Source organism: Gadus chalcogrammus, chromosome 15, assembly GCF_026213295.1.
Source record: "Gadus chalcogrammus isolate NIFS_2021 chromosome 15, NIFS_Gcha_1.0, whole genome shotgun sequence".
In the NCBI taxonomy this organism is placed as follows: Eukaryota; Metazoa; Chordata; class Actinopteri; order Gadiformes; family Gadidae; genus Gadus; species Gadus chalcogrammus.
Window position 1 is genome coordinate 12,314,787 of NC_079426.1, and position 17,631 is coordinate 12,332,417.

General features: G+C 44.1%; 1 protein-coding gene across 1 annotated transcript in view; it reads left to right on the forward strand.

Annotated features, from left to right (window-relative positions):
- The first annotated feature begins 10,775 nt into the window (after positions 1 to 10,775).
- LOC130404998 (VPS10 domain-containing receptor SorCS1-like) overlaps positions 10,776 to 17,631 on the forward strand; it is a 39,166-nt gene continuing 32,310 nt past the window's right edge. The window contains exon 1 of the mRNA XM_056609950.1: positions 10,776 to 11,399. Within this exon, the coding sequence (XP_056465925.1) occupies positions 10,776 to 11,399 (624 nt within the window). The remainder of the gene's footprint in view (positions 11,400 to 17,631) is intronic.

Here is a 17,631-nt window from a genome sequence, read left to right on the forward strand (position 1 = left end):
TTTTATCAACGCAGATACTGTGAGCTCAGCACACTACCAAAGTTGATCCAAAGGCGGACAGGTTTTTTCCTTCTACTGCAGGTATGTGTGTTGGAATAAGTTATGCAATATTTTATATTAATATTGTTGAATGGGAAGGGTTTGTATTAAAATAAGCTGTGCGTTTTATAACATTAACAATGTTTTTTTTTTATACATTCTGTGTTCAGAACATCTCTGTGTATAATGGTATGTTTGCTTGGGTCTACTGTTGGCCATATTTTTTAATTACAAAATGTATTGCTACTATAAGCAGCTCTTTGTATTTTTACATGGGACTCATATATTGTTCTCATCGCATGCATGTACTGCACATTACACTGTACAAAGTTGAAATAGAAACAAAAAGTAGTCTTTCTCTTCAGGTTTCCTCCTGGGACCTGCTGTGTGCATACTTTCAAAACAGACGGCCAAAAGTGGCAGTTATTTTCAATTATTGATTTTTGATGATGCCCTTTAATTCAGAACACCAGGGCACTCCCCATTAGGTAAAAAGCTGCTCCTCCAAAGCCCATTGATTCATGTGGGCCTTTCAGAACGCCAAGTCTTTTGTGGTGCAAGTGTACATAAATCTCAGACTCTAATACAGGAAGTCGATATGGCGGACGTACATGTATTGTTCCTGGTTCCCCCACATGAGCCCCCTCCCCCACACGCCGCCACTCTGCGGTCTGGAGGGACGGCAACACGGCCAGATAGAGTATGGCGTTTCTGTCGATATGAAACTCCCATGTTCCTGAAGCTGGTTTTGCGATTCCCTCGACATGGCTAATACTTTGGTCTCACTTTGTCTGAAGAAAGATAAAAACAATTCATGTGTGTATCGGGGTCCCTTGGGTCCGAGGATGTATGCTGTCTGAGATATTTCATCCAAATACAAAACAGATGTGTGTGTGTGTGTGTGTGTGTGTGTGTGTGTGTGTGTGTGTGTGTGTGTGTGTGTGTGTGTGTGTGTGTGTGTGTGTGTGTGTGTGTGTGTGTGTGTGTGTGTGTGCGTGCTTAACCATTGGAAACCAAAGCACAACACTGCTGAGGTTATATTTTGTAACGGAACGATGTAGCACTGCAGGGAATTTCCAATTAAAATAGAAAACTGAGTATGGTACTGAATTTAGGTACTGTATGTAGGGGCTGTCCAAAACGTTATTTGTGCAAAAGTAAACAACACATTCTTTGGTGAAAAAGTGAGGGCGTTGGGTGGTTTGGGTGTTCCACTCCCTGCCAAAAGCTTGCTGGTTTGAACCCCACTGTCCGCAGCCTAACCTGTATGCATCCATGAGGAAGAGGCCCTAACAGCTACCTGCTCATCTTTAATGACGCGTGTCGGAATTCTCTGTATTCTCTGGAAAGTCAGTGTTTCCGAACTGAGCACGTTCCAGGGCAGTCTTTGATTTAGCTTTGTTCAACTTACAAAGCAAAGAATACCACGTCAACTGATAATGTGTTGAATTTATTAAACATTAAATATGTTGCCTGTTGATGCCGATTGTTGAAATATAGACCAGAGACGAAAGTAAGCCACAGCTTCTTCCATTTCAAACCACCTATACCAATCACAATACGAATCATGATGAAATTAGAATGGTTCAAAAGTATTCCAAGTGGTTGGTATTCTTGTCGATTAAGGGCTGTGGGGGTGCCGGAAACTTAAAAGGATAGGATGGGACACGCTGTGCTAAATGAAAGTAAATACATAGTAAAAATACATAGTAAAACAATGAGTAACAGTTGTGCGATCCGTTCTGTGGAAGGTCATCCTCGATACAGCCCACAGCTAGAACCCTCCTGTCGCTATACTGTAGATGCTTTCCCAAACGAGTGTGTTAAATGGGCTGTAAATCACGCAGTATAAATGGGAGTGTGGGTGTGTGTGTGTGTGTATGCTGAGACATGCATGTGTGCATGCATGTGTTGTTTATGTGAGTGTGTGAAGGTGGGTGATCAGGCATTAGATGATTAGAGGATCTGCATATGCATAAACTGCATTTTTGGATTTAATGTGTGCGTGTGTGTGTTTGTCACTACATCTGCATTGCTGATATTAAATGCATATGCAAATATGTATGCATATTAGGGGTTGGGTGAAAAACATAGATTCAGGTAAGATCCAGATACTTTTATGATTTTAAATCCATTCACTACTTTCCACAAATCCGTTATTTTATGTTTGCCTTTATGTGTTAACATTATTGAAATGAGGTTCTATTTTTTTTCAAATATAAAAATAACATTATCTTTTACACACTGTACTGTGCTTCGTGCCCTGATTTGCCACACAGCTTTTCGTAGCAGACTGGAGTAGACCCTGAAATAAGCACCCCTTATGCACTGAATCAAGAATCCTTTAGAATCAAGAAAAGATTTTGATTGTAATGAATAGCCTGTGAGTGTGTTCAGTTGTGTGTGTTTTGTGTATATGTATCTTTGTACCCGTGTTCTGGTCTGTGTGTGCATGTGTCTGTGTGTGTACCCCTGTTCAGTTAGATGTGTGTGTCTGTGTCCATTTTCATTCATGCATGTGTGACTATATGTGCGACATGTGTGTGCATGTTTTCATCAGCTCCCCCTTAGGGATCTGCCAGTCCAGATGTGTATGTGTGTGTCTGTCTGTGTGTGCGTGCGTAGTTATGTGTATGTATGAATGTATGTATGGTTACGTGTGTGTATATTTGGTTATGTGTGTTTGTGTGTGTGTGTGTGTGTGTGTGTGTGTGTGTGTGTGTGTGTGTGTGTGTGTGTGTGTGTGTGTGTGTGTGTGTGTGTGTGTGTGTGTGTGTGTGTGTGTGTGTATAATGAGGTGTGTATAATGCTTGGCGTGGCTGACTCATCAGGATTCGGGACAATTCGCACAGGGGGACGTTCCAACAAATGAGTTTCCTGCAACCTTCCGCTGGTTAACGTCAAGATTTAAACCCCCCACACCCCACCCACCCGTCCCGTCACACTCGTCACAAGTTTAATTAAACGTTGCAAGGGTGAAAATAAATGAAGGCCTATAGCATGTAGTACCTGCTGACACGCACCAGTGTTTCTTTGTGTTGCTGGTTGTAGAGCTAGAGGCGGTTGGAGCAGAGATGAGTAGCTTGCTTTGAGGACCAAGTTTTAATGATGTAGTGACGACGTCCCAGAGCAAGGTGTCATGTCTTTGAAGAAGTCCACTTTCATACGTCAATGGATTCCGGACGGGAACATTTTTATGAGATTCGTTGACCGTCCACTTCCATTGACTGCATGCTGAATGTTTTATGTTCAGTGGAGAGAAAAATGAACCGTGTATTTTTAATGTTTAATGATTCTTGTTTCTTCTAAGAGCCGTGCTCCCGAGTGGTCTGTTAAAAGCTACTTGAATGAATGTCTTAACAAAGGTTAACAGGATCTAGTCATTATCAAATGATGCATTCACCTGAGGGAGATGTCTATCGGGCTCTCCTACCGAGCGATGGCTCAATGTTATCTATTGAGATGGAAGCTTTTGTGTTTAACAACGCTTATGCTGTCAAATCAGTTTCATCTGTGCATTGGCAGCAACTGAGGCGTCAGTGCACACAGTGCACAGAAAGATCCTAAAAATAGCACCCTATTTTGTGTCATGCAACTACACAAAGAACAATGCGGTATATTATTTTTACTTGACTCAGAAGTGATCAAAAAGAATAATAATTTCCAGGAGTGGTCAGGGAAAATCTCATCTAAAGCCTAAAATCCTGTTCTGGCATTGAGTTTAATGAGAGAGATAATAAATGCCAGTCCTTTTGCACTTTCAAAGCCTGTGAAGTAAACGAAGGAGTTTCCTGCATAAGTTTGGAATGCAAATCCGTTCGTGCGCTTCCATTCGTAGCCTGCTAGCAAAATCATCAAATATTCATGTATTTTTTTAAAGCACGGAGCACGTGTCTTATGTTGACGTGAAGAGATATCCTGAGCTTCTGATAGGAGACGGTACAAAGATACTCACAGGACCGACAGGTCCCCTATGCTGCAACATTATGCCTGTCAAATAAATTATAAAGGAACACATGCACGTGCGTCTGTATGTGGGCGCTCCAGGGTCCAGACTCTCTGACTCGGTGGACCAAGTCATAAGCCTGAACTTCATGCTACCCCTAGCCCTTATGCAGTGTTGGCATGAAGTACACACACACACACACACACACACACACACACACACACACACACACACACACACACACACACACACACACACACACACACACACACACACACACACACACACACACACACACACCTAGGCCTATAGTCAGTGACTCCGTGTTTTGGTGGCTATAACTTTAATATTCTTGTTATCATGGCCAGTTATGGACTTTCTAGCTGTTGATTGTTAAAATTCTTTAAAACAATGTGTTTGTGGTGGACAGAGTGGGCCTTCCCTTTATTTTACACTGACTCACCTCCCATCTCCACAACTGAATTGCTTATTTTTTGGCTTCTGTCTTTTAAAATGCCCCCTATGTGGGCCTGTGTCGGCCATTACTTTCTACTCAGACTGACCAGGCTGAAGACACATTTACCTTTACATTCACAATTAGGGCTTTTAGCAGACGCTTTTATCCAAAGCGACTTACAATAAGTACATTTCTCATAAGAATCACTGTCTGCTGTTCTGATAACTGTGACACCTGTCTGCGCATCCACATCGGGGCGAGTACCTACAGCCAAGCGTAGCGCTAATAAACAACGGGGCGAGTTCCTTCAGCTGAGAGTTGTGCTAATAAACACCGGGGCGAGTTCCTACAGCCGAGCGTAGCGCTAATAAACACCTGGGGCACGCAAATCGGATTGGTGCTGCTGGTGAAAAGTCTTCTTGACGATTGGTTTAGTTGACTCAAATCAAACTTCTTATTCTTCTCTGGGTTTTTGGCAGGCTATTTTTTCGGGTTTACTCGTTAAACAGGTCAGAGAGCCAATCAAGCGTAGATAATTGGGTGGCACCTGGGGTGGCAAATACGATTTGTTGGGGCGGCGCGTGTCCCCCCAGGCTGCTCCCTGAACACGCCCCTGTCGTGCCCCCGCTCATGTCAGATGTGAAAAACACTAACCATTCCATCTTTGAGATTTTGTGTTTTCTGGAGGTTGCTAAATATACAACATGCCCCCTAGTAGTATCGTTCAAGTATTGCTTTTTTGATCTGCTAGGTTGTGATATAAGCTTTGATTAATAATTGATATCTTGCCGGATGTCTCTCGCTCTCACTCTTGCCCTCTCTGTCTCTCGCTCTCTCTCCTTCTCTAACCCAGCTTGCTAAAAGGCATTCCTGAAAATGAAAAGGGTTTTCCTCTGTAGGGTGATGGAGTTCGATTTTACTTTGTGAATAACTCATAAGGATGTGTGTGGGAGTTTCCCCTTCATAACCACCCCCCCCAACGAATGCACAGTTTATTAATTTGCCTTCGTTTGGCCTTTCCTCTAGCCAAGAAAGACTTGTGTTGACCTCATTAGAGAAAAGAGCATTGCTTTGTGTACAACACTAGTTGTGCGTGTTACCTGAACGTTTATCTCAAAGCGTGTGCACTTTCTGAATAGCAATGCACAGTGACCTTTTTCTTTCTTTCTTTTGTGAAGCTTCATGAATAACCATCTGAGAATGCATAAACTCCACCGACACCTCTTCTTCATGAAGATGCAAATCGCACATGAGATGTGAAAGGTCATCGTGTTTTCTATGCCAAATATTGACCCGAGAGCTCCGTCCTGTATACCGACGGTTTCATATTTAACGGTACATCGAATGTATAGCCCCGGCTAAAGTTTGTTTCAAACTTAAAAACCCTGATGCATAAATCATGCATTTGCTATCATTGTTCTGCCAGGATTTTCCATCCCACCCTGGTTCAGAACATATCGGATTCTAAAATAAATTAAAATACAATCTCACTGATAACCTTGGATCAACGATACAGCTTGTGTGTTTGTGTGTGTGTGTGTGTGTGTGTGTGTGTGTGTGTGTGTGTGTGTGTGTGTGTGTGTGTGTGTGTGTGTGTGTGTGTGTGTGTGTGTGTGTGTGTGTGTGTGTGTGTGTGTGTGCGCGGTGGATCATTTTGACACACCCACCATTTTGACACACTCGACCTGCTGTATTGACGGGCTGTAATGCCTTGATTTGTCAGTATCGGAGCGATGTATTGATGAACAATACAAGTATCAATTGGATTATTATTTTTGTTTTGAATAATCGTGCAATCGTCATCGTCATCCCCCTCAACTTCTTTAGGATTATTAGCATCCTCAAGATAAACATTAATCCTGTGAGGGATATGCAGGCATTGGAGCAGCGAATAACACAAGTCTAGGCATTATGACACATAGTTAAACAAGATGTACCGGCCTCGTAATGTAATAAAATAACTACTTATTTACGAATATGAGTGAGCTCTCGGTGGTTGCATTGATGCAAACAAATAGTGTCTTATGTAGCCTGCATAATCCCCACAACGGAAGCGTGATACTTCTCTATCCCTACCCTCACACTCATGACCCCCCGTACCATGTTAGCTAGCTCGTTAGCTAGCGGAAGGCAGGTCGGAATAAATCTGCCGAAACAGTAAAGCCCCTCTCACACTGCAGCGGGAACAATTTGGAGTTTAATTGGATGTGGAGGCCCATTATCCTGGTGGCAGACGTGCCCACAATGCAGCCATCAGTAGGGGAGGGGTCCGCTGGGTCGACCGGGGGTGTTCTCCACTCTGGCACGCAGTCATGATGTCGGTTGCAAATCTTTAATGAAATGTGATTGGTTTAATTAAGCTGTTGAGGCAGCACCATGGACAGCTACCGCCTGCTTCCCTCCCCCCCCCCCCCCCCCGACCAAGGTTGGCAGTTTCCCTGTTTGTCACGGTCAACGTCTTACTCACTGTTGACTTCACTTTGTAATGTTTAAAAAGCTAATCATGTTTTGTTTCCAAGTGTTTGTATTATGCAAAATGATACAGTGACAAAGTACAATTGCCTGAGGTGGTACGAGGGGAGAAAGTTGTTGGCCATATAGTTGGCAAAATATCGCCTCATTATATATTGGCTATATACCTTTTTCTTCAGCCGTTATAAAGGATACATTAATCACGTAGCCTACTGTTCCCTTGTCTGTCATGGCGATCAATACCCGTCAGCATATTCCCTGAGTGCCGCTTGATAAAAGTCAAATGTGCTCAGGCCCAACTGTAAATCTCAAAGACATGGATCAGGGCACTTTAGAAGCTGTCTCCAGACTCCTGACAACGTTGGATTAACCTTCAAGTACTAGTTGTAAAAGTCCAATGAGCCTATTATAACACCAGGCTACTGTACATTCAACATGCAACGTTATTGGGGAGGGAATGTGGGGGAAAGTATATAGACAAGTGGCACACCTGATTGACAGGAGTCCTCCCATTGTGTGGGCTGTCTCCAGACCCTCTTCAGCATTGCATATATATTGGCTCTTCCGGGGATGCCGTGCGGTGGGTGAAATTGTCTATTACTGGCTCACGAGCCCCATGGCTCCGGTGCGGGCAGGTTTGTTGTTTTGAGTCTTCATTCCCTACACATGACTCTCTTCATTACCGTCGATCTTCCCCTGTGCAGACAGCTTCTCCGGGAAGTTCACCGGGATGGGTTTTAGGGATATGGTCACCTCCTGTGCACTGCATGTGCCTTCTTGACTTCTTAGAGAGAGAGAGGGGGAGAAAGAGAGAGAGAGCAAAGTGAATTCAGAATTCAGATACATGTCATTCCTGAGCCAGTAGGGCTTCGGGGGGGCATCTTGCTCCGCAGGGGGCCAACAGGTCAGGATGCAGACATTGGCGATTGAAACAAGGGCACCTCGGCTTGGGATTCGCCCACTCTACCCGGTACTGCACTATATCCCGTCCTGTCTCTCTCCATGGGGAGTATGACTTCTACCGCTCGAAGAATGGCGTGGGAGTTGATGGCTCCCCGTCGTTGGCTGTGTCGTGGCAGTTTGTCAACCCTATAGTCCTAATGGGGTCCGTGTTGTCTGGCTGTCAGAGCACGGATCCGCTGGGCCCTTCGACGGCTGCCGTTGCAGTTCAAACCTCTCCCTCCGTCCGGCATCGACCGGGCAACCGCAGCCACTTGGAGGCTCCAGGAATTTAAGCTTTTGTAATTAGAACAATCATGGAAATTATTACATTTGAAAAAAAAATGAAAAAAAGGATGGAATAAATTAATCGGTAACTATTGTTCTTATCACCTCGCTGTTTCCACGCCCGTACATTTCTGTTAATAATGTATGACGCGGCTGCTTGTGTGCAAGTCAAGCCACCACATTTGCATTTACACCTCCCTATAAATAGCACAGAGCCGCGCTTTATTAATTCATTATGCAGAACTCATAACAAACCGCAACGATTTTCTGAAAAAGACGTCAAGGAGTAAAATATTCATCCAGACCTAGACAAAGGCATTTTGCAGAAATCAAATGGAAATCGATACTTCAACGGGGCTCCTCTCTGCTCTGCACTTTACTGCGTCTCTTCATACGTCCATAATTGAGGGGTTTGCGCTTTGCTGTATCAATTACTGCATTGGATTTCTCCGGTGTCCATGAAGCTATTCAATCTCAATACCCATCAAAGCACCCTCTCCGGGTCAGGAGGAGCTGACCATTTTCACGTCCGTACCGCAGTCATTTGCAGATGGAGGGTGGCGGAGGAGGGCGGTGTCTGGTTCTGTATTGATTTTCATGTGTTGCTGTTTATGATGATTAACCCCCCAATCACAGATGTCTTGTTAAGACGATGACGACGACAGTGGGGCTTACAGTACGTGTCACGTACTGTAATACGCCTTGTCGGTCGAGCTCTGTTACTTAAACCCCATTTTTTATCTTCTTTCATTTGATCAGGGTGTGCCACGTTGCTCTACTGCTCGTGGGTAACAAAGGATGTGGAAATTGAACTTGAAACGTGAAGTGGATGGGCACCGTTGACATTGAGTAGGTAGGCCTACTACAGTACCCCCCCACCCCCCCAACACCCTTCTTTATTCCTCCCCGCCATAGTCTAACAAATGGCTGGTCCGTATTGAATTAATAGAAAGAGCCAATACAGATTGAGTCCTTGTTCACCTCCTTATGTGTGCTGTATTTCCTGAGCCCGAGAGCAGTGGTGAGTGGGACCCTAGCGGTTTCTCATGCAGGCCGGCTTACAGCTGAAGCAGCAGTCTTTGCTGGTAAAAGTCAATGCATCCTCCTGGCTGCTTGTTATGAACAGATATGTGACATCAATGTGTGAAGTCTTGCTCTGGAATCAGCCCTGCTCCGTTGTGACATTTCAGCCGTATATTTATCAATGCCGGTTTGCTGTGCAATTATTTCTTCCCTTTCAATGCACTCTTCAAACGGTTTATGAATTCCACTCTTGTAATCTCCATTTTCGCATTTATTTGATGCCTGGAATGACTGTTTGAATTTCGGCTGCTTTGTGTGCATGATTTGCCACATGCATTCTAGTCAAACGCCTACAACTCAGACTTGGAAATCCAATTCCTACAGGCAACCGAAACCACAGAACATAACTTAAAACCGAAGATAATTAAATATTTATTCAATCCATTTGAATTGGTCCTGCGGTACTCCTGCACTTTCTTTCACAGCGAGGACCCGGCTATCTACTTTGTTCCAATCCGGAGCTGATCCGCTTTAGCCGCTGTCCGCCTCTCGATCAGCCATCAATCTGCATTACGGAGTGGTTTCCCTCCGTCTGGCGGGGGCCAAACTCAAACGGATTGTGACAGGCCCGTCCGTGCAGGCCGCGCGCTAATGGCTTCCAATGAGTGCAGTTGACCCGTGCGCGGGAGAGGGCGCACGTCTTCGTTGAGAGCGATGGGGAGGCGTGTGTGTGTGTGTGTGTGTGTGTGTGTGTGTGTGTGTGTGTGTGTGTGTGTGTGTGTGTGTGTGTGTGTGTGTGTGTGTGTGTGTGTGTGTGTGTGTGTGTGTGTGTGTGTGTGTGTGAGTTCGATACACGGAGTCGCTGCCTCGGCATCTGTCACTAGTCAACAACATCCTCCTCCCCATGCTATTGACTAAACGCTGCTCAGAAAAAGAAAGTAATCATAGGGGCAGGGCAGGCTGGAGTTGTTCTAACGGTGGAACATTAAGTTTGCTGGATCGCCGCCCAATGGATAGTCAATAGCTTTCAATTGGCCGTTGGCTGCGTGAGGTGTAATTGTGTTATATACGGCGATGTTAGGATCCACTAATGGCTGCTCTCTTTTTTTTCTTCTTGGTATTCGTCTTCAAATAAAAAACTGTAAACCAGCCAACGAGTCGAGTAGACAAACAGTTATAGGCCTATGAACGCCTGTCATATTTAACGAAGTGAAAATTAAACATGCAAAACGGGCGATGCCGAAGCTTTACTCATATTCTTTGGAGTATTCCAGCGCGTCGGGCCAACTTTCCTTCTACGCAGCGGACAATAATTGTCTACAAACAAAATCAACCTTTCAACCCCAACAGTTGAAAAACACTGAATTCCGCGCTAAACGTTGCGATCAAGATGCGGGGAAATAATGACTTTCTCCCGTCATGCAGAAGCAGCAGCCCCCCCAGCCCCTCCTCTGACGCGTCGGTTGCATCAGTGTGAGGAGCGCTAACCGCGCACCGCCCCGGCGCGCCACAGTGCGGACTCCACTCGGTCGAGGCGATGACACAGAACGGCGGCTCCACAGCGAAATGTTCATGTTCTCAACGCGAATGACCCACGGCACTTGACGTAGAATGGAGAAAAACTTAGTTTCATGTCCGTATTTGCCCGTTGCGAAGTGCGTTTATCTATTGGCGTTAACTTCCCTCGTGTGCGTAACGACAGCGGAGGCGAGATGCTCCCCGCCGTGCCAACAGCAGCAGGACCTCCGGTCGATGGATGGGGATCGGTACAGCGGTGAGTTTGTCGGATTAAACGAAGGCGCATCTGACGAAGGGGCTCCGGAGAGCGGTGAACGAGTCGACGGAGGTGGATCGGTGGGATTAAAAGAAAGTTCGTGGAGAGAGCATCAGCAACAGTTAAGGCAAAAAGCATTTTTTCCCGGAAAGGAAGCATTCAATGGCCAAGAGAAAGTTTATCACTCCGGGGAGTCAACCCATCGCAGAGTCCCACATGGCGTCGAACACACGAACCGGGCGCAGGGGGAACACAACGCCGTGTCCGAAGATGACCACACTGTGATTACGCGTCGAAGAAAGCGCAGTGAAACTTGGTCCGAATTGCAATGGAATAGTAAGGAAGACACGTCTTCGCTTTCGGGCCAGACTGAGTTTAAGCTGACGAGCACATCATTCGCCCTGACAGGGGACTCGGCCCATAACCAAGCCATGGTGCACTGGTCTGGACAGAACAGCAGCGTGAGTATGATGGGTCGTTCATTCCAATTTTTGCGCAACGTTAAACCTCCTGCTCGGCCAACTGTCCTCACTCATCGTTACTGCCGGTGGAGATGTGAGAGTCGGGATCTTTCTGAGTGAATGAACACGTCAATTAGCCTAATCTGAGTTCAACGTGGGTCTATTTTGACCTGTGTTTGCGTCATCCTGAGTGCTCATGCGTTTCACTTCTCTCTTGGGCACATTGCGCAGTAAAGCAGGGAGGCAGGACATTTACCAACCCCCGAAAACATGTTTCTGAATAAAGATTGAGTCAGTTTTTCACGTGATTTATTTAACATAATAAGTCTTATATACAGTAATTAATCTTATATTGAAAATATAGATTCTTTTTTTTGTTATCCTCCAATAGGGCATTAACATTACATATTGTTATTAACATGTTATAACATGTTATTTATGTGATCCCTTTGCCCTGTGTGTGTGTGTGTGTGTGTGTGTGTGTGTGTGTGTGTGTGTGTGTGTGTGTGTGTGTGTGTGTGTGTGTGTGTGTGTGTGTGTGTGTGTGTGTGTGTGTGTGTGTGTGTGTGTGTGTGTGTGTGTGTGTTTGCAAGCATCTGTGCTTGTGCCCGCATATGCATGTGTGTGCATGTCTTTTTAGAATTGTGTGTGTGTGTGTGTGTGTGTGTGTGTGTGTGTGTGTGTGTGTGTGTGTGTGTGTGTGTGTGTGTGTGTGTGTGTGTGTGTGTGTGTGCGCCTGCGTGCATGCCAGTGTTCAATGATATATTGCTGTCCTTATTTGCTGTTGTGATTCTTTGAATAATGTTGTATTTTTAGTTGCACTCCGTGAAACTGCAAATCTTTCAAATGGAAATTATGTTCAAATAAATCTGTTTGGCGACTTAAGGGAGTTGGTTCCACGTTGGTAACTTGGAATTTGTCTAGAAAATATTCCATCCGATGACTGGGCTGACGGACTGTGCCAGTCCCCTGCCTGATTGCTATTTATGTATTTGGCTATGTGCAGCGCCCCAGGTCTTAATATGCATATTAATGGGCCAGTGTTGTACAGACCTAAAATAATAGTGATGAATGTCATTTGACAACTCACTGCAGACGGCAGGCATATCAGCCCCAGGATAGGTGGAATCAAATGTTGAATGTCATTCTACGTCGAGGGAAGCAGGCGCTAAACTAGTTATGGCTTTATGAAATATCGATTGAACCTTGAAATGCTTGGTCTGCAGCTTGTTCCAGGACTAACTGGCCATCAATGAACTATTGTAGTCAAGTCATTGTTTATTTGTTTCACCCTTAATTACAGTTCCAGCCTCAATGGCTTTACAGGCCCACTTATAAGACCCCCCACCCCCTAACCCTAAGCTGTCTGAGGGGTTTAAAGGAAAAGTCTCCCATAACCCAGAGGGGAGGAACCTTGAGAAGGAACACAGAAGAGGGATCCCTGCTTCCAGGGATGCTTAGCATATGAAATGTGAAACAAGTAAACACGGGTATTATGAAATAGTGGATTAGAAAACCCATCATGACTGCTGGTCTGTTGATCGGACATGATTTTCATTCATGTACTCCAATATGGTCACTCTGCATTGTTCTCTTCTGCTCTATTTTGGATCCTATTGGATGCACCTTGCTCTTTTCACCTGTGGTTATTACCTTACATGGATAAACCATGCCTGGCTATGCACTCACTCCTCCATTCTTCTTGATTGAACCTTTGTATCTTTTGCTTTAACACTTCAAACATGTACTCCATGCTTGTTCAGACAACAGGGCCGGCTGCCTTCAGTTTACATCCAGATCCAAGACGTGTTGAACCTCCCACAAACAGACAAGCCTGTTCTTAGTAAATGTAATCTGGAGCCAACTTCTGTTTTAACTCCCAGTTTAGGCTCCTGCTCCCGCTCTCACCTTAGCCCACGCTTTAACACCTTAAATCACACAAGTGATAGCCAGAGGGCTTTTTAAACCGTCTTAACAACTTTCGTTCTCAGAGACGTATACCAAATCCTCTTTTGGTGTGAAAAACTGCAATACTACACTCACTACACACTGTTACCACACCCACACACACACACACACACACACACACACACACACACACACACACACACACACACACACACACACACACACACACACACACACACACACACACACACACACACACACACACACACACACACACACACGCACACACACACACACACACATGCACGCACGCACGCATGCACACGCGCGCGCGCTGTTATACACATTGTTATCACCTCTATCTTACCACAATCTAACAACCTCTTTGCTGTTTCCCTATTCAATTATTATATCTTACAGACAAGTCTGCAATTGGCTGTTTCTAAATATAGACAAAATTTTCGCCTTTCTGTTGAGTTTTTGTTGGTCACCTGCATTCTCAATCCCCATGGGTGTGTCAGTGCCAGCAAGAGTTTAGAAATATATTTTTCCAAAGTCAAATTTGCTCTTTTTTTTCAGTTTCGCAATGCATGTCACGGTCAGGGAATAAATAAGACAATAGCAAGTAGCTCACTAACTGGTAACACTTAAATAAGGTTACATTAAACAACCATGAATGAATGTTAGTTAATGCAGTAATATGCACAATTATAAAGCATTAGCTTAGGGGTTAGGTTATGGGTTGGGCTTACATAAATAATGCATAAATGAATACTGTAGTTAACACGAACAGCATTTGCTTGGTTAACAAGACTCCCTTAGTTAACATGAATCCCCCTAACACATTTTGACGAGACCATTAGTTTACTGTTAATCAGCAGATAGTTATCTTATTACTGCATTAACAACTAATATTAATTAATGTACCCTTGTTGTATTACCTACTAACTAATGCTATATGCTACTCGAATCTATTCACCAATACGCAATCTATTTACCAATCCACGAGGCATCTCTTCTTTGATCTACATATAAACACAAGCGCTTTGATCTTTGTTGGAAACCCCAACATGTTGGACAGGCGCTATGAGGCAGGAGCAGTATCCTAAGAACACTGCCTGCTGGATGTTTCATTCAGTGTTCCTCACAGACCCTCCACCGCTATTACTATTTCATTATTTAATCATTTAGCGGACGCTCTCCCCCGAAGCTGCTAATGGTGACTTCAGCTGCTGGTCGTTAAGTTGTGAAGGGGTTGGTAGGCACCTTACCCAAGAATGTTGCAGGCAGGGGGTTGAACCCAGTGCATTTTGGCTGGAAGGCAACACTCTGTGAGACCTTCCTGATTTCCCTACAACTCATTCTTTCTCTACTCATCAGTCCGGCCTCAAGTCTGTTTAAAGCCTCTTCCAAAGGCAGCATGGCGAGGCAAGGAGCCCCGCAGTCTGGGAAATTTAAAGCAATGCCGGCGCCCAAGGAAAGTGTAGCTATGGTGCTATCAAAATTACACTGAGTAACGATGTTAAAGGGGTGATATTATGCCACCCGGTGTGAGTGTAATTAGCCATTACAAGCCGTTTGAAAATCGGTCTCTTTCTGTGTTTTAGTGACATCACAAGTGGGAATGTCCAGCTTGTCTGTCTTGTAATGGCTAATCACACCCACACCTGGTGGCATAATTTCAGCCCTTTTGAAATATAACCTGCACAGAATACCGTTTCTTTACTTCAAACAGGATTCAGGAAGGGCGAAGAGAGCATGACTGTCTCTTACTATTATTTAATCTGATTGGCCCGAGTCTTGAACAACGTAAAGCCACACCCATAATTGTAAATCAATCGCTGCCCAAAACACCCTTACCGTTAGGAAAAGCCTTTGCTGTCCTAGCTGTTGGTGCAGCCAGCCGTGGAGGGCTGAAAGGATGAAACTGTGGTGTTTACTCCCAGGCTAGCTTATCCAACCTCAGCATTTGAACCAGAAATAGTTGTATTGCCAAGTGAACCTTTACATACAAGGAATGCATCGAAAATATGGAAAAAAAACTGTATTCCTACAGGATATAAAATAAATATACTAAGGGTCTTTTCTGAACATGAGGTTTTGGAGTATGGACCTTTTCAGTTGGTGGTTAGTGGGATTAAAAGGAATTTATTGGAGTTATATTCAACTGCGTTCAACTGTTTAGAAAGTTGGGTGTCTTTTTATTTAACTACTGAAGCATAGCTTGCCTGAGATATTTTCTGACTATCAGAAGTAAACTCCTTTTATAGTGACACAGGATGACGCGTATTAAGGGACGGGACATTTTTGGAATGTATAACATGGCAAGCATGAGGTTATCCACAAGGGTTCTTACTTGAAGAGCTGGTCACCAAAATACACTTTGATCCCTCAAAAGGTAGACGGGAGAGGCATCGCCAAAGGGATATTAATATTATTTTGACGACTCTGTTGTGAAGTCACTCCATAATGTATGAGCTTGTTGACCTGTTAGAAGAGAGGAAGCCAGCCGCTCTGACTTCAAACGACCAGCGAATCAAACATCTGCTCTGTTCGGAAACATTGTCTGTGTTAATAAAGAGTTGTGAATTGATGTGGCAGACCAGTCCCTCTCGGGGTTACAACAAGTGCGATAAAGATACACTTGATGTGTTACCATTTTTTTTTCCTTCTTTTTGCTTACGCCTCAGTTCGCCAATTATTATAAACGTGTGAATTGGAACGGACAGCTCTCGCTTTTTGTCAATGAGATTAGCGATGCTGTTTCATAGGGATGTGCTTTTCATAGGCACACTTTTTCATGTTGAGGCTTTTATGAAGTTTGTGCCTTGCCGGCCCCAGAGGCCATCAACACATTTTTTTAGGCATGGAATTGTTTTCTTGTTGTTTTATGTCGATATATAAATATTTCATGTAAATATCTCTAAAGGACATAAAGGAGTTGGATGGTTTTGGATTAGTAGAATTCCATGAGGCGTTTTGGCCCATTATTCTGTGTGTTACTAATTTATCGAGATTATAAGCACTGCCAAGATTATTTGTGTTTATTACAGTTAACGTGAGAAATCAGGTCAATATTACGCTGCGGCAAGTGGGGACTGCTCATTTAAACTGTGTAGGAGTGTACAGAAGACTTGGCTACTAAAATTGCATTAGAGTTTTGTGCAGTGACCTCGTCCACAGCTATTAAACATGGTTGAGTAAGCTAGATAATAAACCATTAGTATGTTGTAGAGTTGGCTGGAAATAGAATTGGGTCGAGGGAAGGGACAGGAAAGGTAAATTAAATAAATTGTGGAATATATAACAATAAAACTCTCTGTACTCTCCTTGTTAACAGCAAGATAGTCAACAGGGGCATTTAGCGTGACTTTAATCATAGCAAATGCTCCAGTGGAAAATACCACATTAGTTCATTCATTTCCCCATGAGGTCAAAAAAAACAACACGTCACATTAATTGTGTTTTCCGACACCATGTCTTCATTCTTTTTATTTTCAGGTAATGCTGTGATTTGCTTTTCGATATTCTCCTGTTCTGCTCAGGAACCGTGTGCTGCAATTGCTTTTTCTTATATGGAATCATCCATCTGTTTAATTGCGTCGGCTAAACACGCTGGCAGGTCTATAGACGAGGGAATTGAACTCCAACAGCTGATTTAAGCCTTGATCAGCGAGCACAGGGGAGGGAGTGCGGGGAATTGTAATACCTGCTCTGTATGCCGATTAATTTGTCTCATTCAGGTGTTCCCTCTCCCCCGCTAATGGACCCCCCCCCCACCTCCCCCCCTAACGTTCCTCCCATCTAAATCTACACTCCACTCGTCCTTTTCTATTCCTGCTCACATAACATCTTCATGTAACGTTGGCTAATCCCTTTCAACCTAAGCCCTTTAAATCTCTGTTAAAACCCTATTCATTCTTCGACACTCAACCGCATTTTTTTTTTCATTTTGTCAGTAGGTCGGAGATTTGAACAGGATTTAGGACTTGAAAATCAATTTGTTCATTCTCGTATGTCAAGTAATCCCCTTCTGAAGGTGTAGAAGAGCTTGTTGGTACGCCGGGTGTACGGATGGCCATAATCCGGTCAGAGATTAGGGTAACACAGGTATTCAGTATTGGAGAGGAGCCTTCAGGACAAGGACTGCACATGAAGGGATGTGAAGTTCATTCAAGAAAACCTGAAAGTCTTTTCAGCCAACAACGCATATTTTTGCATTTTGCATATCTTCTCCTTTGTAAGGTGAATTTGTATAGGACTCGAAAACCTTTGATTTCCTTGGAGTTCTTTCCATCTGTCCATCTTTCTATCCTTATCGCTA